This window comes from Calidris pugnax, unplaced genomic scaffold (assembly GCF_001431845.1).
Source record: "Calidris pugnax isolate Ruff unplaced genomic scaffold, ASM143184v1 scaffold247, whole genome shotgun sequence".
NCBI lineage: Eukaryota > Metazoa > Chordata > Aves > Charadriiformes > Scolopacidae > Calidris > Calidris pugnax.
Genome location: NW_015090980.1, coordinates 594,829 through 618,955, shown reverse-complemented (window position 1 = coordinate 618,955; position 24,127 = coordinate 594,829). Strand labels below are relative to the sequence as shown.

The 24,127-nt window shown below is 43.7% G+C and overlaps 2 protein-coding genes across 6 annotated transcripts in view; one reads left to right on the top strand and one right to left on the bottom strand.

Moving 5' to 3' along the window:
* The window catches only part of PFKFB4 (6-phosphofructo-2-kinase/fructose-2,6-biphosphatase 4), a 38,828-nt gene extending 18,293 nt beyond the window's left edge, over positions 1-20,535 (top strand). For 3 of the 4 annotated variants that reach the window (XM_014953547.1, XM_014953545.1, XM_014953548.1), the window contains exons 8-14: positions 675-882; positions 1,470-1,616; positions 2,220-2,324; positions 4,744-4,873; positions 5,245-5,307; positions 8,419-8,483; positions 17,657-20,535. In XM_014953547.1, coding sequence (XP_014809033.1) covers positions 675-882; positions 1,470-1,616; positions 2,220-2,324; positions 4,744-4,873; positions 5,245-5,307; positions 8,419-8,483; positions 17,657-17,716 — 778 coding nt within the window. In that variant the 3' untranslated portion in view covers positions 17,717-20,535. Of the gene's footprint in view, positions 1-674; positions 883-1,469; positions 1,617-2,219; positions 2,325-4,743; positions 4,874-5,244; positions 5,308-8,418; positions 8,484-12,838; positions 12,931-17,656 lie in introns of all 4 variants that reach the window. The other variant, XM_014953546.1, reaches the window with a different exon arrangement.
* A 1,123-nt stretch (positions 20,536-21,658) lies between these two features.
* Positions 21,659-24,127, bottom strand: part of PRKCD (protein kinase C, delta) — an 86,324-nt gene continuing 83,855 nt past the window's right edge. For both annotated transcript variants that reach the window (XM_014953557.1, XM_014953558.1), the window contains exons 16-18: positions 23,893-24,081; positions 23,517-23,645; positions 21,659-22,202 (exon numbers count right to left, since the gene is read on the bottom strand). In XM_014953557.1, the coding sequence (XP_014809043.1) occupies positions 22,044-22,202; positions 23,517-23,645; positions 23,893-24,081 (477 nt within the window). In that variant the 3' untranslated portion in view covers positions 21,659-22,043. The remainder of the gene's footprint in view (positions 22,203-23,516; positions 23,646-23,892; positions 24,082-24,127) is intronic.

Genomic DNA, 24,127 nt, shown 5'->3' with positions numbered 1-24,127 from the left:
CTGAAATCATAGCTGAGAGGAGAAACGATAAGCAGTGAAAATTGAAATTATAACCTGTCCGATGCTGAGAGAAGGTAGTGGTGGGGTAAATTACAGTACTGTTAATAAATAGTTCTTGATAGAGTCGTTGAGAAAATGTCTTGCTTCAGGCTAGTCCCAGGCTCTTCTGATATTGCAGTTTTTCTAGAAGGGTTAACGGAGATGGGAAAGTAATCATTGTGCCCTTTGGCCCCTGGATGCAATCAGACAAATACTTGCTGTGGGAGAAGTGTTTGTAACCTGGAGAAAAACATCCAGTATCATAAAATACCTGGATACCTTATTAACTGCAGTTAAATGACTCCACTGAATCCTTCTTTCAGTGGGAGGGCTGTAGTTTTGCAGGAGTAGGATCTGGATTTGAGGGACAAAGTGCAAGTAAAAGGAAGAGAGAAGAAAGTGATGTTGAGCAGCTTACATTTGAAATGGATAGGGTTCATCCTGTACCTTTGGAGTATTGCATTCTTTCCTAGGATTTGGGCATATTCCATGGGCAATTGAGGGTTTGTTTATTGCTTTGGTTTGTTGCCCTTTCGTTTCGTAATATGAGAGAGACTGGGAAGATTGTGGGACATGCTAATAGAAACTATGTGGAATCTTACATATGTTTTTTTTTGTTTGTTTGCTTGTGAAAGGGATCTTTCTTATATTAAAATTATGGATGTCGGAAGGAGTTACCTTGTGAACAGAGTAATGGATCACATCCAGAGCCGGATTGTCTACTACCTCATGAATATCCATGTAACTCCTCGGTCAATCTACCTCTGTCGACATGGAGAAAGTGAACTCAATCTGAAAGGGAGAATAGGAGGAGATCCTGGGCTGTCTGTCAGGGGGAAAGAAGTACGTACCTCCTGAGCAAGTGGGAATGAGTTTTGTGTATATCTATGCACGTCTGCAATTTGTGCTGTTGTAATTACAGCTTTCTTCCTCTATGCCCTTTTCCTCTTCGCATGTTTAAGAAGGGGTTTTTTAGTTGCATGTGTGGGTAGTGGAAACTGGATGGACACACTGTGTGTGTTGTGGTTTGGTACGTGCTTTTTTCCCTGTCATTCTGTGGGTTGAAATTCCTTTTTATGCTACAGCACAAAGCAGTTGTCGGGGGGCTTTATTTTTTTAACTGTATTTTAGTAAAATCCTGACTTATTGGGTAATTGGGGAGGTTCACAAGTTAAAGCTGAAAGGAAAATTCCTGGAGGTAAAGCTGGGAACTGCAGAAAACTTGCCTCTTCTTTGTACTCCTTTCCTTTCCTTCCCTTCCTTGTCCCTCTCGGTTTAATGGCATGTGTTGTGTTTCTCAGCAAAAACTTTGACAGAGCCTTTTGGAAAAGTTATAATGAGTTTACAGAGGCTGGAGCCTGTGTGTTCCAAACCGAACGCGGTGTGTTGGCTCTGGGCCCTCATCCAGTGTCTCATGGTTTTTCTTTCAGTTTGCCAAAAGCTTGGCACAGTTTATTAATGAGCAGAATATCAAAGACCTGAAAGTTTGGACTAGCCAGATGAAAAGGACAATTCAGACTGCTGAAGCCTTGGGAGTGCCTTACGAGCAGTGGAAGGTTTTGAATGAGATAGATGCAGTAAGTTCTTCTTTTCTAAATATCTAATAAGTTGCTTTGTTTGCTGGGGATGAAGGAAGTATGTAATTTTGTAATGATACGCCTTTTATGGGACAGAAATTAATTTAAGCTGGTTCCAGAGGCTGGAAAGAATGTCTTTTAACAAGGCTAAACGTTTCATTAAAAATTGCCGTAATTAATTTAGTCTTGATTTGTCTTTCCCAGTAAAACATTCCGCTGCAGAAGCCATGATGCTATGAAATTTTTGTAGGTGGGAGCTGGAAAGAAAAAATAGCATTGCTAGTTGGCACTTTCCAACTGCTCCTGTAAGATATATAAGCAGGTCCAATAGATGAAATGTGACCTTGCTCAGTGACCTTGCTTGCCCTTATGTGTAACTTCACTTGAGTAGGGACTTAATGATTCCTTCTACCCGCCTCCCAGTGCAGCTGAGCACTGTTCATTGTGCGGGACAATCTTGTCTTTAAGTGTCAGAGTAACAAAACACGGTTGTTAAAGGTTATTTATATATGGGTTTATTTAAATATAGGTTTATTTAAGAGTGATACCTGATTTTTGCACTGCTGGAAAGACATGCTTGTTAATTATTTTTATTACCTACAGGGAGTGTGTGAAGAAATGACATATGAAGAAATACAGGAAAATTATCCGCTGGAATTTGCACTGAGAGACCAAGACAAGTACAGATACAGATACCCTAAAGGAGAGGTAGGCTGTTTTTTCTCTCTTAAGGTGAAGGGATTCCTTGTCTTGAATACATGTGTGCTGGCTTTAGGAAGGGAAAAAAAAAAAAAAAGAAAAGATTGTTCCTTTCTCCAAGGAAAAGTACATAGGAGCCTTCAGGGATAGAGCCCAGACCATTTAATTTGGTTCAGGACTTGAAAAATAAAATGATAGATTTAGAAAAACAATTGAGGGCTTTGATCTTGTGGGCATCGTTTCTGTGCTGGTCCTGCAGCGATAAAGCAGGAGGAAGGGTTGAGGCTCCACGCTATTGCATATGCAAACGCACTGCCAAGATTGCCTTCTTCAATTCATCCCTGCCGCAGATAATGGCTGTTTTGCATGTGGTTCTGCCTGAAATGCGAGGCAAATCTGTAGCCACACTGGGCTTTCCCTTTAATAAACTCCTTGCCTTTGGGAAAATAGCTTGCTGACAGCTTTTCTAAGGCAAACCCATTACAGCTCAGCAATTACCAGATGGTCACCCGGCCTGTCCGTGGGCGCTGAAGGCAGAGGATTGGGGCAGCGGGGTAATTGGCCCAGCTGCTCGGCTGTTTGTGTCAGGAGGGAGCAGAGCTCTGAGGTCTTCTCCTCAGCAGTCAGGAGTAATCACTGTGCTAAGGGCAGCTTGTGATAAGAGCAGTGTTCTGGCTGCTGTGACCCCTGTCTCGCTAATGAGGCAGTCATTAAGCTGCAAAGTTCTCCTAATCCATTTGAACAAGGGGTGTTTGTTTTTCAAACTGATGCCATCCTCGAGGACGGTGACAAACATTTCCAACTCCCTCATCGCCTTGGGGTGATGAGTTGATCTCGGTTGTTTGTCAAAGGCAGTTTCTTTGTTGCTGGTAGTGCTGGTAACGGGTGGCAGGGCTTTGCACAGCCTCGCTGGAGACCCCTGGGTTCCTCTTAGAATCATAGGATCGTCTAGGTTGGAAGGGACCTTAAAGATCATCTAGTCCAACCATCAACTTAGCTCTGACAAAAAAATAAATAAGAAATAAGCAATAAAAAAACCCCAAATACTAAACCATGTTCTTGAGGACCATGTCAACCCCTTCTTTTGAACACCTCCAGGGATGGTCCCTCAACCACTTCCCTGGGCAGCCTATTCCAATGCTGGATAACCCTTTCTGTGAATAAATGTTTCCTAATATCCAATCTAAACCTCCCTGGGTGCAACTTGAGGCCATTTCCCCTTGTCCTATCTCCTGTGACTTGGGAGACGAGACCGACCCCCACCTCTCTACACCCCACTTCAGGTAGTTATAGAGCACGTTAAGGTCTCCCCTCAGCCTCCTCTTCTTCAGACTGAACAACCCCAGCTCCCTCAGCCTCTCCTCATAAGACTTACTCTCCAGACCCCTCAGCAGCTCCGTTGCCCTTCTCTGGACCTGCTCCAGCACCTCAATGCCTTTTTGTGGTAAGGGGCCCAAAACTGGACTCTACTCAAGGTGAGGCCTCACCAGTGCTGAGCACAGGGGGACGATCACCTCTCGGGTCCTACTCCCCACGCTGTTTCTGATACAGGCCAGGATACCATTGGCCTTCTTGGCCACCTGGGCACACTGCTGGCTCCTGTTCAGCTGACAGTCGACCAACACCCCCAGGTCCAAAGGTCTTGCCAAGGCCTGAATCACTAGTGCCACTTGCCAACTGGGCAACTCTCATTGGGACCAGGGCAAAGGCTTTTTCTGTGGTCATGCCTTGCCCTGCTGGGTGATGTGCTGTGTTCTCCACACGTACAATATGTGACATGTTGGAAGTACTGTCTTTTACTGTGCGTATGAAAATTAAATTAACACATAGAGATCTTGCTGGTTACCTGAAGCAGCAGAGTCGCTGTGCTTGTGCCGTGCAGGATGAGGGGGCAAGAGAAATCCAAGAGAAGTCCTTGCTTTGTGACTTCTGGTGGGATGGTGGCTGCCATCACCAGGCCGGTTCATCAAGCCTGTGGTTTGTTTTTAAAGGGCAGCCTGAACAAGTCAGGCTTTGTGAACTGTTTGTAGGCTGACTTCAGGCTGGGCTTCCCAGATTTTTGCGTGGAAGAGAGATGCTTTTGAAGATGAGATATGGAAAATAACGTGCAAGACTTAACCTGTGCATTTGCAGATGCTGTGAATTAAATTCTAGGCATTTTGTGGAAATTCTTGATCATAGTGACTACTTTAATAAATTTTTTCCATGAGGGAGATGTATCTTGTTATATGTATGCTCTTGGTAGTCTGGAAGACCTGGACTGTGTTCTTAATTTAAGGAAAATTATTACTACAGTATTTGTCTGTGTGCTAATGTAACATTTAGAAGATGGCTAATACAAAAAGTAAAATCCACTTTATATACATACAGTGTTCAAAGAGTTTTCCCTTTTTAATGTGCTGTGTATTTCTCCTGCCTCCCCACGCAGTCTTATGAAGATCTTGTTCAGAGACTGGAGCCAGTAATTATGGAACTTGAAAGGCAGGAAAATGTGCTTGTCATATGTCACCAAGCTGTCATGCGCTGTTTGCTCGCGTATTTTCTTGACAAGCCTGCAGGTGAGTTTTCCTTCCTATATTACAAATGGACTATTTTTTTGAAAATTTACTGATTAAAGTTCTAAAGAGCAGATTCCAGCCATTTCCTTTACCATCAGAGGGTGGCTGTGCTAGGCAAGTTCACAAGTGTAATTTCTTTTTGTATTTGACCTACATATGTGTTACTTTGTGGTTTTTATTGAGCTGTTTCTCACCTGAAAGGCTGAAAAGTTTGTTTTTTCTGCGGCTGTTTGAATAACAATGCTAGGGAAGAAAACAGATACACTGTCAGATAAAAAGAGACTTCTGAGTGGTTGACCTGTAACGTGATGGAAAAGTTGAATGCTTTTGTAATCTTTTGTATGTCATATGTGATTTGTTTGCTTTCTCAGAGCAACTGCCTTACCTGAAGTGCCCGCTGCATACTGTCTTAAAGCTAACCCCGGTGGCTTATGGTAAGTAGTATGAAGTATATATAATTTATAAGTAACCATACTGTTACTTACATCTGTGTCATCACTAAAATTTGTGAAGCATTTCAGTTAAAACACATTTTAAATTTATTTTGCTATGTTAGAATCAATGAATCTTTTGGTTTACATTTGCTTTGCCTTGTGCCGGACAACATATATGTATTAGTGAAAGCCTGGAACTACCAGTGGCTCTAAATACTAGTGGACAAATTTCTCTTGTACTCACTTCATATGCTATTTCATTTAATTCTTCTGGCAAACATGTGCCATTTACACGTCTGGTACAGTAAGATGTCAGGTTTTATTGATTGATTTATTTGACAGTATTGCTTTTTAGAAACAGGCAAATTTACATTTATGTAGGTTTATCGTTTTACAAAGGGTGTTCTCTTTACCCTTAAATAATTTTGTTTTCTTTTCATGAAGTATTTGTTTGTGGACCTTCACGCTACCACGTGAACTTCCCTCATTTGTCAGGAGCTGTTTCCAGTGCTTAGCTCAGGGGCTATCACTGAGATTTGCCGCAGGCTTGTAGCGTGGGGTGCAGGTTGCAACATGTACTTCTTAGGTTTTAGGCTAATTGCTAATTAAGTTTTGTGTGTGTTTCAACCTCATCTTAACATGTGCTTGCTGATAATTTTCTTTAAGTGATGGCTTAATTATATCTTCTGATATCTCGTCACACTTCAAAAGATTATTTATAGACAAAGGGAACTATCGGTACATCTTAACAGGAAGTGGATTGACAAAAAATGCTAGTCGAGTTATTAATCAGAAATGCAAAGCTTTGAAAAATAGTAGTCTAGGCCTTTACTTTGATTTTTGTCCAAGTTTCAAATACAGTTGAGAGAAAGTAACAGGCTGTTAGACTGGGACCTCTTCCGTCTGAAGAGGCTTTCATGGTTTAATTGCGGTGTGTGCTCCAGTCAGTGATAACCGTCTGTGCTTTGGTGACATCTGGTGTTCCCAGCCTGGCATGACAGGCTGCAGTTCCGAAAATGGAGAGTTTGAAGTTAGAGCAACTAAAACTGGGGTTTTAAAGGCTCAGTTTTTAGAAACTGGATTCTCTTGACTGGCCGGTCTCAGCCTGTTTCCACAGAGGTTTTTGTTTCAGGGTGGGTTTTTTTACTGGGAAGTTGGGTGACTGTTTGTAAATTTTAAGAGAGCCTGGATGTTTGCAGTGTTTACTCACCCACTAAATGAGGAAGGAAAAGAAAGAGTATGAAATACTGTCCTTGGCCTTTTGACTTCAGGGAAAGAAATGCTGTGGTTCTTTTTTATAAAGTGCTTGATACATATGTCTGATTAGCACATCTCAGTCAACCTACTTCTTAGAATTTGACCATCTGAAAATGCAAGGGCTGTGTAAACTATTTATATAGTGATATTCTATAGCATTATTTCAAGTTGATATCACCACTTGGCTCCAGTGAGACAGGATGCAGGATCAAACATGGTGTGTTTAATATCTTCCAGCTAATCCTGTTCTGGGGTAACACCTCCCTTAGGGGTTTGCTCTTCCTGGCGTTTGAAGCTAGCGTTTTTTCCAGCCTGCATGGCTGATCTCTAGTAGGGGAACATCTGTTATGGCCTGACAGTAGGATTGGGATAAATTAGACTTTTACCCCACAGTCCAGGATAGTGGTGGTCTGTGTGGGAGTGCACAGGAAAGAAGCTGCATCCTGTTGTAGGCATGAACTCGCACATCGGTAATTAAAAATGAATTGAGGATATCCACATTGTAATTACTGTGGAGTAACTCATGTCCCTTTAGTTTATATTTAAAGCTTTCCACATGATATGTTTTTATCAGGTCTTAAATTCAGCTAGTGGTAGAGGTCTCTGTGGAAGCCTGTTTGCTGGGTAACCAGTCCTTAGCCATGGCCAGCATTTGGGGATCAGAGCTTGCTTTGCTTGGTGTCAGGGGTCGCAGTGGGTCTGTGAACAGAAGGATGACTAGGCCACTATTCAGTGGGAGACCTGCACTTTTCCGTCTTAAAATTGCTTTTTTTTGTTCACCTTTTCCCTGAGTGCTGCCCCCCCTGCAGTGTTCACTCACAGTACTCATGACAAATGGTGTTTCTCAGAACAGGCTTCCCTAAGGGAAGGCAAATGTTAATATAATTTATATTAACTTTTTTCAAGTGCACTGGCTTTCTAAGAAGAGGCTACAATCTCCTTTCTCTGTTGTGTAGTACTTCTATGGAATGTGTTACAATTTTAGGAAACAAGTAAGCAGAAAATTCTGAAACCTTTTTGTGATAGAAGATGGACTCTGTGGTATGTCAGAAGAATTTGGCTTTAAATGAATGTCGTGTAGGCTAGTGGTAGCTTATAAAAGTCATGTTCATGTGAGATGTGACAGTGTTTGGCAATAGGATATTGCTTAAAATGGTGTGGCCACAGTGCATTGAGTAATTATAATTCTCTAAGTGGGTCAGGTTATACTACCTGAGTAATCATTGTCTCTTCTGACTGTTTAATTTTTCCTTGCTTCCCATGAGTTTTCTATTTTTGGGGGAAAAGGGGAATTTCCTTTTCAGAAGTCCATTTTAAAGCTCTGTTTAGCTGGGGGTTAAAACTCTGGTTTTTGTGCATAGAGGAACGTGGTTTCCAGCAACATGCAGAGTACCTTCTCATAATCATTTCTGTGTTTTAAAAAAGGAGAGCAGCATTTATCTTTTGTATTACACTGAAATTCTAAGAACTCTAGGGTGTTTAAAAAAGCAAAAAGATGTAAATAAGAAACTTCAGAATGAATGTTGATGTTCATGTGTGTTTATAAATAGGAATTTGTTTCAAAAAGCAAAAAGATGTAAATAAGAAACTTCAGACTGAATGTTGATGTTCATGTGTGTGAAAATAGTGATAAAGCTCAGGTCAGAATAGGAGATGGGTTATCAGATGGAGAATAATGTTCATCTTGGTGGAATAAGTTAATTCCAATAGCTTTAGCTATTCACAATTTGGGAAGCTAGTATAAATCAGGCGGGGGAAGTGATTAACCTTCACCAACTCAAAATTAGATTGCATCTCTACTATAACTTCATTTTTAAAACAGGCCAATTCTAAAAATGTGTTTTCTCTCAACAGGATGTAAAGTAGAATCTATATTCCTGAATGTTGAAGCCGTAAACACACACAGGGATAAACCCGAGGTAAGAATATTCTTCAAATCAGAGAACTTGCCATAATTCTGCGAACTTGCCAGAACTTGCTGAGCTGATTTCTATGGCCCTTGTGGTTAGAAATGATTTGAAAACTCAGCTGAGTGTATTGAATTTTATGTATCAAGCTTTACTGCTGGTTTGCTATTGCGGGGAGGAGGGAAATCCTTTTTATTGAGCAAACTTATCTTGCATACAAGCTCTGGCTGAATAGTTTATCTTCAAAAAATGAATAAGAACTTGAAGATATGGTATCAATCTAAAAGCTGTATAAAGTTCTTCAGGCTTTGTTGTTCAGCAGAAGTAGCGTGTAGTCAAAAGTACGTTGTTATGAATCCCATGGTTGTTCAGCAGAAGTAGCGTGTAGTCAAAAAGTACGTCGTTATGAATCCCACACTTATTTTGGAGAGAGTAAATAATTAAATCACGAGCTTTTTCATCACTGACATTGCTGCTCTACGAAAAAGAGGAGTTGATAATGATGCCTGTGTTTTAAGCCAAAGCTGGAGAGGAAGACTAGATCTCAGCATACAGCAGAACAGCTGGGGAAAAGGAAATTGAGTGTATTTGTAAAATATAAGTGGAGATAAGACATCAGACCACGGTAGCTTCGTGCCCTCCCTGTGTCAGGCCACTGTTCTGTGTGCTGCTAAGACTGGAGGTCGGTTCTGCTGCTCACGCAAAGCTCTTCCTTTGCTGCATTATGAAAGTTACCTAAAATGTGTTATGATTAAAAATTTCTGGTCCCCTTGCAGATCCTCATGCTAATGCTACTGGGTACGGCACGGATTCCTTGCTGAGGTTATGAGCCACCCCTACTGGGGAATTAAAAGTCAGTTTGATAACGGGAGAAAAAAGGGTTTTCAGAGCAGTGGTTTATGGTGAAAGGGAATATAGTGATACATGTGGTTTTATGTGTGTGTTCAATAAGGCCTTGCTTGTATGAGGGTACGTGTTTGTGGCAGTTGTGCAGGGTTCATGCTGCAGGGTTCTGCAAAGAAGTTTTGTTTTAGTGACTTGGGTGTTGCGAGCTCTGAAAATACCGATTTCTGGTCATTCAGAGCCAAGACGTTTTCTATTAGTTGTGTTGTGTGTTTCCCCTCTCTTCTCCTTTCTCCTTTGTTGTTCTGCTTTACCACTTTTGTGTTTTAGTTTGGTTTGTTAGATTTAAGAAATCCATTCTGTTTTTACAGTGCTTAAAAAAAAAAAAGGCGTTGGAGAAGCATGGTGAACCTAAAGGTGCTAGGTTATCCGTGTTAAATAATGTAGATCAACTGAACATCTTTAGTTTGGCTGTTGGGAGTATTGGTGCTGAGTTTACAGCTTGCTGAAGTGTCTTGAGAATTGCTGTTGGAAACACCACTTCTCTGACTGAAGATGTTTATTTCGAGGGGAAAAGCTCTGCCTGAATCACCAAGTGACTGTTAACATGTCTAGCAGTGATGTGGCCATACTGACATTGGTGTTGGGCGGTTGCATTTCAGGTGCATGTCGAGGATCACAGAACCACAGAATGATACGGGGTTGGAAGGGGACCTCTGGAGATCATCTAGTCCAACCCCCCTGCCAAAGCAGGTCCACCTAGAGCAGGTTGCACAGGAACATGTCCAGGCAGGTTTTAAATACCTCCAGAAACAGAGAATTCTCCACCTCTCTGGACAGCCTGTTCCAGGGCTCTGCCACCCTTAAAGTAAAGAAGTTCCTCCTCGTGTTTAGATGGAACTTCTTCTGTACAAGTGTGTGCTCATTTCACTTCCTCTTGTCCTGTCACTGGGCACCACTGAAAGAAGACTGGCCCCGTCCTCTTGGCACCCACCCTTTAAGTACTTACAAGCATTGATCAGATCTCCCCCCTCAGTCTTCTCCAGACTAAAAAGACCCAAGTCCCTCAGCATTTCCTCATAAGAGATGTTCTAGTCCACTGGCCATCTTTGTTGTCCTCTGCTGTACCCTCTCCAGCAGTTCCCTGTCCTTCTTGAACTGGGGAGCCCAGAATTGGACACAGTGCTCCAGATGGGACCTCAGGGCAGAACAGAGGGGGAGGATGACCTCTCTCGACCTGCTGGCCACGCTCGTCTTGATGCACCCCAGGATGCCATTGGCCTTCTTGGCCACAAGGGCACATTGCTGGCTCACGGGCATCCTGTTGTCCACCAGGACTCCCAGGTGTTTTTCCACAAAGCTGCTCTCCAGCAGATCAGCCCCCAACCTGTCCTGGTACAGGGGGTTATCCCTCCCCAGGTGCAGCACCCTACACTTGCCCTTGTTGAATTTCATCAGGTTCCTCTCTGCCCAGCTCTCCAGCCTGTCCAGGTCTCTCTGTATGTTGGCACAGCCTTCTGGTGTGTCAGCCACCCCTCCCAGTTGTGTGTCATCAACGAACGTTCCATCCCTTCATCCAGGTCACTGATGAATATATTGAAGAGGACTGGACCTAGTATTGACCCTGGGGGGAACACCACTTGTTACGGACCTCCAACTAGATTCTGTGCCAAAAATCGTGCAGATGGTTGCATTGCAGTGGGCACAATGACACAAAGCTGTTTGTTTAGAACAGAATTAAACTGAGTTAATGAATTTTTAAAAAGGGGAAAAAAAGGAGCAGAGACATTTTTGTTTAGAAAAAAACCCCAACAACCGGCCACTCTTCTCCTTCTGCCCCTGAAGAAACCCAGACCAGTGAAATATGGGTGGTGACACGCTCTTCGTTTAGTAGCGCTGAACGAAGGACTAAGCTGATCCTGTCTGCATTTAAATGCTGCTTGGAGGACGATGGAAATTTCAAAAGCTTTCATTTACATCCCCTACAAAAATGTTAATTACTTCTGTGAAATTAAATTTTGAAGTGCTCTATTGAAGTTCAGAGCAGTTAATTAAATACAGCATCGCAGCTAACAACATGATTAAACAATGAAAGTATTTGATGAAGAATTGCCCAGTGTGCTGTTCTGGGCCCCCACGAGTAACGTGTGGTCCATGTTTCAGAGCAGGGCACCCAAAGCCTTTTGGCTTCAGCTGAAAGCAGCTATTTTCCTGTTGCAGAAGCAGGGGCAGAGCACTGGAGTATCTGTTTATAGCCTGTGTAAACTTCATTGTGTGATGATGATTTGGCTGAAGTGGATCGAAAGCCTTGTGTTTGTCAGCCTTGTAGTGGCTTAAGCTCCTGACCTTTTCAAATGAAGGAGTCTAGTCTTTTTACTGAAAATAATTCAGGAGAATTACTAGGGCTGGTGCTTGGGTCCCCTCTTTGGGTCAGAAAACAAGCACTGGGGTAAAACATCTGCTTTGCCACCTCTGTCTCAGTGAGTGACAGATCACGGCAGTGCTTGTAGCAAGAAACCCAGATCTCCTTTTTGATTTTCTGGGGGGAAGGGGGGAGAGAAGTGTTACTGAAAACTGTGTTTGTTTGCCATGGTGTAAAACAAGTGAGACTCGTGAAGCCCGTCAGCATGAAGTTTGAAGAACGGGCAATGATTTGGCCTAAAGTGGGCCAAATCTTAGCTCGAGATCTTGGAAGGAACTTTGGAAGGGTTTATCGTAGTCTGCTTTCTTGGTAGAAGGGAGGGTGTGAATTGCACAGATTTGGGGCTTGCGTGAGGTGGTAGGTGGCAGGAGTCATCCCCGAGCCTGGCTCTGCACGGCTGCGCTCACGGCTCTGCTGCCTGTGGCCCCACTCTCTGGCTGTGCCCATCGTCCTGGTTGGTTTGCTTTGGAATAACTTGCTGCATTCCGTGTCCTGGCTTTTTGGTTTGGTTTGGTTTTTTCCTTCTACAGCCTGTGCAAAATGAGGTGAGATCTAGTTGGCGTGATCACTCTTGAATGGTTAAGGTGTCTGGGAAGAGATTTTTTTCCTATTTAGTTGGGTGTAGTATGAATGGTTAAGGTGTCTGGGAAGAGATTTTTCCTATTTAGTCGGGTGTAGTACGTTGCCTGTAACACAAACGGATGTTAATGTCTTCCCTTGGGAAAGAAGTCTATGGCATAGTTCAGCAGAGCACTGAAAGTTGCTTAATGGATAGATGTGTATGTGCTGAAGCATGTGTTTAAGTGGATTCCTGCTTGGGCCTGTAAAAGGCTTCCTCCTGAACATGAGTGACTTGAGCTTTTGGGAATATTATCAGCGTGGGATCGGTGATTATTGTAAATACTTTTTCCCCACTGTCTAGTTCTGGGACATCAACCAGCTGTCAATCTGCTGCATTCTCGGGGTGGGGGGGGGTGAAAAATATAAATCTCTGCTTTTAAATGAATGCAGCCGTGTACTTGTGAAGGAATCTGATGGGTATTTTTATTGCTCTTACTGCTGCATGATAAATATTCTCCTCTGTATTTTTATTATTATACAGAATGTAGACATTTCCAGACCTCCCGAGGACGCTCTTGTAACAGTCCCTGCTCATCAGTGAATCCCGTGTGCTGACCAACTATCGAACTTGGGGTGCTGTTTTCATCCTACTACTTCAAAATAAATTGAAAAACTAATCATTCCAATCACTTTGAAATAAAAAAGCCCCACCCAAACCCAACAACTCAAAATCCAAACCTAATGTTTGTACAGCGCATGACTTGAAAAATAATTATCAAATCACAATAAAACTGTATTATACTGGTTAATTTACTGTGGATGAGTTATCAAACATTGATCGGCTGTCACTGGAATGCTGTTTTTGTAAATTGCTATTATTTAAAGATCCTGCAGCATTAAGTTTTATTGTAACAGCCAGCAATCAGTTAATGTTAGTTGCAGTGTGTTTGTGAAAGCCGTGAAACGCAACATCCTGTGTGAGATAAGAAAAAGTTGAAGTTTGTTTTCTAGGCACCAGTATTATCTATTTCAGTGCCCTTGGGAGTGATTGGACTGCTAAGTAGCATAAAATAACAACCCATAGTTACTGTAAAACCTTAATCCCACTGATCCATAGCACTAGTGCTTTAGATGTGCTAATTAATGATGTGCTGTTTGAAGAGGGTAGCAAGTTTTCACTTAGCTCCACAGCAATTATTCAAAGTACAGGAATGTGTATAAATGTTTTTAATATATGACTTCTCTTAACAGCTGTTCTGCATTAACTAGGCTTTAGGGTTCGCCTGCTGGCAGGAGTGATTTTAGATTTCCTCTTTTCCTGCTTCTCATCCGGACGTGGGTGATGGAGCGTTCATAGCTCTGCTCCCTGTGTTTTGTACCCAGATTTTATCGAGGCTGCAGTGAGCAGCGCTGGCCATTTCAGGTTGTGGAAGCAGAGGCAGCCTGAGGAGTGTGTAGCTGGGTTGTGACGTGCCTTGAAAGGGATGGAAACGGGAGGCTTTTCCTCCCTCCAGGAGGCTTTGGGGATCTCAAACCGGCAGCATCCGCGTCCTAAATGGAATCACAGCAAACCCTTTCCCAGGCTGGAGAAGATGCAGCTCATCTGAGTGGCGGTGCCAGGCCTGGGCTCCTTTCCCTGCCCTGTTACAGTGGGCAGAGCATCTGTGCCATTTGTTTTAGGCAGCATCAAGCCTGGGAAAGGCAGAAAATCATGGAATCCTGCAAGTGTTTTCTGTAAGCAAGAGTGACGTGTTGTGGGAAGCTTTTACCCGCTAGGTTTCTCAAGTAATAAATTTCCCAAAACAGGGATTTGGGAAAAAAAGGGTTATATATCTGCACTTCTAAAATTCCACAGAAGTTTTCAAAGGTTTATAGCAATGGGGAATGTCTGATAGAACCAAATAACCTCCTGGCCAGAGAGTCTCCCACTTGGTATTTAGTTAAACCCATGTCCCAGGATGGGCTGAGACTGGGGAAACCCGGATTATTTTCTTCTCTCTGTGGTGACCGTGATGTGGGAATGTTTTGTCATTTTTCCGTGTTTAATGGCCCCAACCTCTTGGCATGTGCTTTGCTGTGAAAAATGCCACAGAGGAGGAGATCTGAGCCTGCCGTACCCACTCGCGTACATTAATTAGTGAGTCCAGTTGCTGTTACCTGGCAGTTGAGGTGACATCCCTGAGAGGTCACAGGGACACTGGTTGTAAGGAGGCACCGAGACACCGTGCTGAGATGGCTTCAGCACTGTCACCTCCGTGGGCCACCACTAAGGAAACACGGTGCAAATTTATACTAAACGTGTTAACGTTTTTGATGGAGCCAAAATCTGCGCAGGCGTCTGTGGTGGAAAAACTTGAGTTTTGCTGCTTGAAAAAGGGTGGCTTGGGCTGTCGGAGGAGACAGAGGGGGAAGATGGAAGGGGCAGGGACTTGGCTGGAAGGGAAAGCTGGACTTGGCTGCTCGGGGAAGCAGCAGCAGCGGTGCCTGGGGACCCCCCATCCCCACTGCCAGCCCCGGTTCCTGGGGCTGAGCCTGCGTGGTGGTCTCTTGCTGAGCGTGATGCTGGTTGTGCTGATGTGTGCAACTGAGTGACGTGGATGTTTAAACACAGTTTTGCACTCCAAGGGGGCTCCTGTTACAGCAGGATTGCTTAATGGTTCTCTCTGGGCTATTTTCTCAGTTTAAGAAAGGCCTGATGGTGGGTGGGAAGCAGCAGTGACAGTTTGTGGCACAGCTCGGGGAGGGAAAGCTGGCTGATGAGAGTAGTAGATTGTGCATATTGTGCTTTTTATTCCTCTCTCTAGGCCTGTGCTGGCTGTTCAGCTGTGCAGGGCCCTGATTAACCGCATCTGCTCCGGTTGTCTTCATGGCTCCTGTGCCCTTCAGAGCCCCCTTCCCTGCAAAACCTTCCTGCTTTTCTGTGACGATGCCCTGTAGCTAATCAAAACTGAAATGGCAGACTCTGTCCTAGTCAAAAGCACTTTTTTTTTTTTTTTCTGGGGGAGGCTCAGTTCTGTCAGGGAAAAAAAAAAATGGAAGAAGCAGGGGTTGGTATTACGAGGAGAGGAGGAACCGTGGTACGAGAGTGTGTCTGAGTTAACCTGGTGAGCCCTCTCCTGCCCTGGGGAGCACCCGGCCTCCTCGGGGAGTGGGCTCCAGAGCCAGGCAGCCCCTGCCCAGGCTGGCCCAGGGAGAGCCCCTCTGCCTCGGTAGAAATAGCATTTTCAAAAGGTGTGTGTTTTCCAGGCTCTCCAGGCCGTGTTCCCGCTAGTGCCTGGCAGTGGCACACTCCCCAAGGTGGTGCTTTTGTCCAGGTGTGCTCAAGGCACTGCTCAGCAGTTCCAGGGACACCTCTTGGTCCCAAAAGTAAAGATAAAACCTCGGTTGTCTTTCTAAGAAGCAGCGCTGCTCTCATGGCACGGCTTTTCCCTCTCCATGGCTGTTCTGGCAGTGGGTGCGATCCCAGCTGCTGGAATCTAATCTAATTCCTGTGAGGAGGAATCCATTTACCATTAATGAGGGTTTTAGTCCCTTTCTAAGCCTCAGTTCATCTGGTCTTGCACCTAGGAATTCTGTCTGCCCAGTAAGCCCTGGGGTGTGATTATTGGGGCTTATCCCAGAGGGAGTTTTCTTCAGTAGCTTCTACAGCCTTTTCCCCTTTGCATTTACTCAGAGAGATTCCTCGCTTTCCACTTTGTGTGTTGATATTCCCTTTTGGATCTGTCTCAGTTGCTAAGATGCTGCTTTCATCTGATCCTTCTCACTGCCTTAAATAAGGTGGATCTTCTGCCTTGTCTTCACCACCTTGTTTCCTTTTAGTTTCATGTTATACCTCTCTAGTTCTTGCTGCTTGTGGACTAATTTCTGGCACTTCTGGATTCCTGCGTATTGATGCTCCGTTTCATCTTCTTTGAATCAACAGTAGATGCTCCACTTAAAAGATGTTACCCAATATTCTTGAAGTGCCTGTGGAGACATCCACAGCCCCAAGGAACTTCTGAGTATGTTGCATCAGTTGCTAAGAAAAATACAGATAAATGAAATAAATGCCACCGTATTTTAGGTTTTTGTTTGGTTTTGTTTTGGTGTTTTCCCTTGCTATTATGTAGAGTGTGACTTGTTTTGCCAAGTGCTCATGGTTTTAGGGCAGATGGTGAAGTTTCTCAGTTTTCTTTGCCGCAGAAGAGATGCCACCTGTAGAAGCTTGCCTTTTTTTTTTTTCTGAAATAGGACTGTTGCTTTTTTTCTCTAGAAAGGGAGAAGTCAGAGAGGGGTGGGTCAGTGTGCTGGTGGGTGCAGAGAGTGCCAGGGCTTGGATGAGGCTGCCCAGCAGGATTCTTGTGTGTCTTCTCAGAAACCTTGGTGTGGTGGGTGTGTTTGTGGTGGAAACCAGGGTGATCTGCCCAAGGGCTCTGAAGGCTGATGAGAACAGAAAGGGCTGACGTTAACGTAGGAGAATTGGCAAAGGCAAGTGATGCCAGTTCATTCCAACCCCCAAATCGAATCTGGTGCTGCCTGTTTGTCTCCTGTTTTCATAGAAATGGCTAAAAGTCCTAGAAAATGGGATTGGGGAGGGGAATGACTGGTGTTTTGACTGGTGGAGTTGTGGGTGTGTGTCCCCCTTGCTGGTGGGGCTCTCCTCTTCCTTGGCTTGGACTGAAGAGACTTGTTTTGAAAGTAAACTCTAATAAATGTGGTTATAAAACCACTGAAACATGATCTGACATCAGCGTGACATCTGCCAGCGTGCCCATGTGTCCCAAAGAGCTTTTAAACTTTTATGTTACCAGCTCTTTAGGGAGTTACTCCGATTCCTTCCTGACTCCAGCTGCTCACAGACAGGATGGGAATTGGCTTTACTCCTTAATTGGCGTTAAGGAGTCATTTCCTGGAGTGTGCTCCAAACAAGGAGAGATGGGCTTTATCGGTTCTTGTGTGGTTTGTGACCTTCGCTGTGTGGTTCTGGTTTTTATACCAACTGCATAAAGACTGGAAGAGGTAGTGGCTTAGAAAAATGTGGTTAAAAACGGTGGTTAAAGGAAAAAAAAGTCTTAGAAAACATAACTTTGTGACCTGCACATGGTGTACAAAGGCTGACTGTCCTACCAGACCTCAGACTTTAGGTATCCGAGGGACTTGGGCTCTGCAAAGCGTGTCGTGGCTGGGACAAGGTCTAAGCCTGGTGTCTGACTTCTGCTCATGGGCTGGAACCTTTCCATATGTTTTACAAAACATTTTGAGAAAATAAGCATTAAGACTTGCTCATCTTTTGCCTCGTGCAATAGCCGCGTGTAGGCAAAACTACGTCTGACCACGAGACCCTTGCTTTAAAGTCTCTTCTTTGTCTTCAACTTTGCAGAATGTAGGTGTGGATCGGTCAAGAGAAGAAGCTTTGAGGACGGTACCCAACCACCTCTAGCTCCCCTCCCCGGGGCAGCAGCCCGGCCTCCAGCCCAAGAGCTTCGCCACCGCGGCTCGTGAGCTCCCCGAGAACCCAGAAGGTGTCGCCGAGCGAGCGGGAACCAACGCGCCTCCCCTTCACTTTAAGACATTTCGAATGTGATTCAGCTTCTTTGGAGATAAACCTGTAGTTCTGGATAACCCCCAGTGCCGGAAGGTATCGGTGAAAAAGATTTATGGGAAGCAGAGTAGAGTTGGTTTTTAGATTTTTTTATTTTTTTTTTCGTATGTAAATTTGTGCAGTTTCGGTGGTTTTTATTGTTCATCTGTGGATACTGCAAAGATGGTTAATTGCCCGTGTCAGTTTTACTGTCAGATTTTAACTAGATTTTACTTTCTTTTTTTAAGTGTTTTTCTAAGAGTTCCTGTTATTTTTACTGTGAATGATTGTCTAGGATTACATGGAGATTTTTTTGATGGCGTATTTAACATAGGTGAAATTCTGCATTTTGAGCACTGGAGGCTTCATGTTGCAAAACTACTTTAAATGGGAAAGCCTGTCGGCTCTGATAGCTTTCCTGGGTTTTAAAATGAGCTTTGGTTTGCCAACCACAACTTAATTTTTTCTGAAATGGAGAGAGTTTCCCCTTAAAAAAATTAAAGCATTAAAGCTGGATTTGCTACCTGAAAGATTCAGCTGTTTTAGCAAGATTTTAACATTTTTCCAGGGGCCAGCTGTATTTTGGAGGGCAGTGGAAGACACAGTGTAAAGTGGGGAGGTGAGTGTGAGCACAGGTAGCAGGAATGGATCCAGAGAGTTGTCCCTTCTGCTGCAGTTACCGGAGGGGATGAGCAGCTTTTCTGAGACTGGAGGGGAAAAGGATTCTGACTGTCAAGGGCTGGAGAAACTGCTTCTCTTATTAGTGCAGTGATTTTTAAAAAAAATTTTTTAGGCAATTTTTTGAATGAATTTCAACATAAAAGTATATGTTTCTCTCTTATAGTCACATTTAATATGTACATGAGGAGGCAGCACAGAAAGGTTAGGTGGAATGTAACCCTTCTAACAGCTCATGCGAGAAAAACACCAGGTAAACTCTGAAATTTATTTTTAACGTGGCACCGCCTGCCTTGGCTTTTTTCGTGTTGTTCTTAAGCACCTTCCACTGTCCCAGTTCTTCTTTTATACCTTGGGAAACTCCAGTGCTAAAAATGGAATTTTCTGTGTCTGTTGAGGCCAGGGCCTCTTACCTGTACTCAGTCAAGGTGTATTTTGTACGTGTGTTCCCAGACAGCCGAAGCGAGCTCTGGCGCCGCTGCTGGCTCCGAGTTCTGAAAGGAGAACTATCCTTTGGTAGTTGGACTGTTGTTTTTTCTAAGGACTTCTGTTCAATTAACTGAGCTTTTACCATGTAATGTCGTTGGGGCTTTTTTTTGTTTTGTTGTTTGGGGTGTTGTTTTTTTTCTTTTTTCTCAATTCCTGTGTGAAAACACCAGGCCCTTGTAACGTAGTTTCACCGGCAAGGGCTAAATTGTCTTTTGTTTGTGCAGGGTTTATAAAATAACATGCTGCTGTTGTGATTTGTTTCAATAAGCTAATTCCAGCAATATATTCAGCTCTGGGAGTAAGCCATACCGTCTGGCTGGGTTCCGGGTGGGAGGAGGAAGGCGTAGGGTACGGAACCACCAGAAACACTTGCTTCAAGCGCTGCTGCCTAAAGCTTCGTGTGTGTGATCCATGTGTTCCTTAACGCCCACTTCACCTCTTGATTAATCCAGCTGTGTCCGTAGATACTGTGTGAGGAGGGAGACGGGGCAGCGCTGCTCAAGAGAAGTTAATTTATTGATGTGCAGTTAACGAGGCCGCCTTCGTGGCAAAACTGTAGAGGTAATTTCCCCTCCCGACGCGCTGTGTGGTCAGCGTGGGGAAGCTGGGCTGTGCTCCTGGCAGCCCTGGCTCCTCTGCCGGCCCAGCCGTGACCAGGGGCTGTTAAACAGCTCTTAAACTGAGAAAGTCAAGAGTTTGTCTGTGGTTACAGAGGCCAAATCCCAGGAGACTGTGTTAGAAAATCAGGGTTTTACCGGCAGACTCTGGTCGTCCTTCAGCTCGGACCCAGCTGAAGAAACGTGGTGGAAGGAAAGGTTTCCCCTGGCGAGAGCTATCGCTCTTCACTGGCTGCACAGCTTGAGGTGTCTCCCCTCCCTCCTTCCCTCCCTGTGTCTTACCTCTCCCGACTTTCAGAGGTGCTGTAAAATTCCTTGAGGCTAAATGTTTTATGTATAGTAGGTATTTTTATAGCCTGCTTTTGAATATACTGTGATGAGTGTTTTACTAAGTTGGGTGTTCAGTAAAAAGACTTGTAAACAAGTGTAAATAAACTGTTACGCTGATACTTGAAGAGTTTAAAAAAAAAGAGAAAATAAAATAATGAAGTTGTCTGTTCTACTTTAGGAAGGTACTAAATCACTGACTGCATCCCACCCTTTCTAGCGAGCGTAGGCAAGGAATGTAGATCTGAAGGGAGCGATGGGCTCTCCCCGGGGTGTCACCAACCACCTTCTGGAGAGGGAATTCTGGTGGGAATTGGGGGTTGTGGTCACTGTCTAAAAGCTGTGCTCGTCCCCTGCCCCTGACCGAGCCGTCACCGACAGCGTCCTCACCTTCTGTGTTTGCACCCCTGTGTATCTTACTGCCTCCTGACTGTTAATGCGCTCGCTCGCTCAGGTGCAGTCTCTCCAACGGGATTAAACTGTCCTTTCTGACACCCTCGGCCTCCCTCGCAATCCTTCAGACAAATGTAATCCTTTGATCCCAGAAATAAAGATGAAATGCTGCGGCGTGGGCTGCTGTGTGGTTCTTTCTGTGCCCCCCACAGGTGAGTGTTCCTGCGGCTCAGGAATTGTCACTTGGTTAAGAGAGGGCTTAGACACAGGCATAAGAATTAAGTACTTTACTCCCATCAATTGCTTTGCTCTGACAAATAATTATAGTAACAAACTTGGTACCTGAGGAGGATGTTGGAAGAAGCTGTTGAATAATACAACTCAAGATTTGCACACAACAGAGGAGAAAGGTAAGACTTTACCAATTTTTACCTGCTCATTGATGTTTTAAGATCTGATTCTTCTCAAAGCTGCGCTGTCCTTGCAGTGTCTTCCAAATGCTGGTCATTTTTGGAGAAAGCTGAAAACCAACAGCAAAACACTGCCTTCTACTACAGATCTGCACGTATAGGTTAGGTAGATGGCTTCTTTCTTCACCGAAAGGGTTATCCAGCATTGGAATAGGCTGCCCAGGGAAGTGGTTGAGGCACCATCCCTGGAGGTGTTCAAAAGACGGGTAGACACAGTCCTCAGGAATATGGTTTAGTCATTTTTATTTCCTATTTCTTATTTATTTTTTTGTGAGAGTTTGATGGTTGGACTAGATGATCTTTAAGGTCCCTTCCAACCTAGATGATTCTATGATTCTTATTAAATTTGCAGGGATACTTGTCATTCTGAAGGATAAGGACAAAATTAATTACTGCTTTGTAGTTTATAATTGTGTATTGAATTGTTCATGACTTGTTGATGACTGTCTGCTGTTGGGCAGTAGCCACTCGTGTCTCCTCTGCCAGGTGGCAGGAGTGGTTTCTTTGGCTTTAACTCCACTGTGTATTTATGTTTATGGGGGAGGTAATTTTGCTTTTGGTCTAGAGCTTTTAGGCTGATTTTTGGACAAAATTATTTAATAGTTTCATCTCCCCACAGCACGAGGATGGCCCGGACCACGATGCTTGAGTGAACCCCCACCCGGGTGGCCCTCGGGCACAGCAGTTTGGTGAGGAGGTACCTGAGCTGTAGGACTGGCTGTTTCTCCAGAGAAAAGCAGGTAAGTGCAAAGGGCTTACAAACTATTGTTTTTACTGGAGTTCAATTGTACATTCTAGAAAAAAAAAAATAATCACAAAGCCATGAATGAAAGTTTAATGTAACTTTCATTTAATTGAAGACAAATAAAAGAACCAAGGGCTCAAACACTTTTTAAAAAGACATCTTCTGTTTCCCAATGTCTTCTCTCGAGCAAAATATACAGCATATATATATATATAACTATATTCAAGTACCAAACAGAATTTACATTTTCCCAAATAGAGAAAATAATGCACATGATTCACATACCTTAAACCCAACCATGCATAAAACCACTGCCCGTGAATCAGCAGTTGGACACAATTAATCACACTATTGTGTATTATTCCGAAGTATCGACAACATCCTTGGACACACAACACGTAGCACTTGGGAGTTTCTGGTTTATAACATTTAACGCTGCTTTAAAGTCCCATTCTCTTCAGGAGAATTTACTTTTCTAAGATCTGTTCAAATTTAGGGTTAATAAAAGAAAATCCATCAAATGCAGACTGATCCATGGACTCGATCAGGTTTTTGTCGCTGTAGGACAGTTTTGGCTTCTCGCTCAGGAATTCTCTGTCAAAGTTGTTGTAGTCACTCGCTGATTTCTGCGTTGAACAGAGAGGGAAGACAGTGTGAGACCAGCTTTGGTGTTTCTTCCACAACAAAGTGCTTAAATACAAAAGCTCAGAAAGTTATTTCTTGAGCTCCCTCCCTCCCTCCTCCCCTTTAGAGAAAAATCTCCTTTTTTGCCTGTTTTAACAACGCGGTAAGATTATAACCAGGCAATTGCTTATTGTTAGTTAAAAACAAATAGCACCAGATCAATTCAGAGAAGAACCACTGGGGTTTGTGGTAACGTTTCATAAAATCACCCAAATGGTGATTTTATGGACAAAATCTCTATGGACAATATCAGTGCAGCGTTTACATTTAAGCCCAGCGTTTCTTGCCATTAACCAAGAAGTTTTAAATTCCTGAAGGCATTTTACAATCTATACTTGTTCAGAGAAAAAAAAAAAAAAGGATGCCCTATTGCAGCTGCTTTGTGTGTGGATAGAAAATCTCTGCATGTTTTGTAAAACTAAAAACTATGTTTTATACCCTGAACCTCCAGAGGCTACTTGTTTGTAGGACCCTTTTGTTTCCAGAGTTCCCATTCCTAAGGGAAAATGCAACATTAAGCCTCTGATCTCAACTGGGAGAGCTCCCCTCCATCCAGTGCGTGAGTACGCGTTAAAGAGACTGTGATACCTCCCCACCATTGTACCAGTAACAGGGTGGAGGAAAACCAGTTGGGATTTATTAACTAGGTGAAACGAAGCAGCAGCATCATCCCCTGGTGCTACAGACTGAGAGTAACGCACTGACTGTTCTTTAGATGGTTTTTTCAGGTAACATTAGGCACAAACAGTACAGAGAATACATCTTTTTGCCCACTTGGACACTCTCGGGTGGGTTTGGAACAGCACTTATTTAATGCCTGTAGAGAATTCCTGCAGGGTAGGAAGGAAGTATTCTTTTTTTGAGAAAGAATTTTTAATTAAGAATACTTAATTTTTAAGAATTAAACTTGGGTAGCCCCAAGTTATAGGTCCTCCGCCCACATGGCATTACAGAAGAGAAGAACTCGAGAAACTATCAACATTTCCACCATCGAGACATGTAAAACATATTTTTCCAATTATCTAGAGACTGAAGAAGAATGGCTATCAGAACTGTTACTTGATTTCCCTGAAAATTTCAGGGCAATCTGAGAAATACAGTGCACCTTTTTAACACTAAACCATCCAAGAAAATGGGGTGTGAGATACGTAACTATCTCATTTATAAATTGTGAGGGGACACCTGCAGTGGGATGGTTTGAGCAGGTGACAGAAATCACCCCGTGGCTGCTGCAGAACAAGGAATAACTCACGCACCACTTTTGGCTTGAAAGGAGGGTCCACCTCCCTCTTCTCTAGCGCCGTCCAGTTGATGGTTTTGAAGAAAGGGTGGTCTCTGATGTTCCCAGTGACCCCCAGTCGTCTTGTTGGATCCCTTTCAAACAGCTGCAAGAGAAGATGACCCAGTAAAGTCTTAACTCTGCTCAAAAGGTAGGTGGCACTGGGAGAATAATGGGTGTACTGCTAAAAGAACCAAAGTTGCTCACAGTAAACAGACCATTAGTAATTAATCTGCCCTGACTTTCCATTTGTAAAAGGAATTATCTTTGTGTTGACCAGCTCCTTTTAAAAGCCTAGATTTGTCCCTCCCTGAACATATCCAGTACTGTGAGTTGCTGATCATCAGCCCTACCTTTTCTAAGATATCTTTTGATTCCTTGGTGATCCAGCGCGGGTAGTGAGGGGTGTCCACTCGGATTGACTCAAACAGTTCGTCTTCATCGTCCCCGTGGAAAGGGGACTGTCCAATAAGCATCTCGTACAGCAGGACCCCAAACGACCACCAGTCCACTGAGAACGTGTACCTCAAACCTTGCAGGATCTTGTTCCACAGAAGTGCAGGGGAAGAAATACAAGTAATTAGTAAA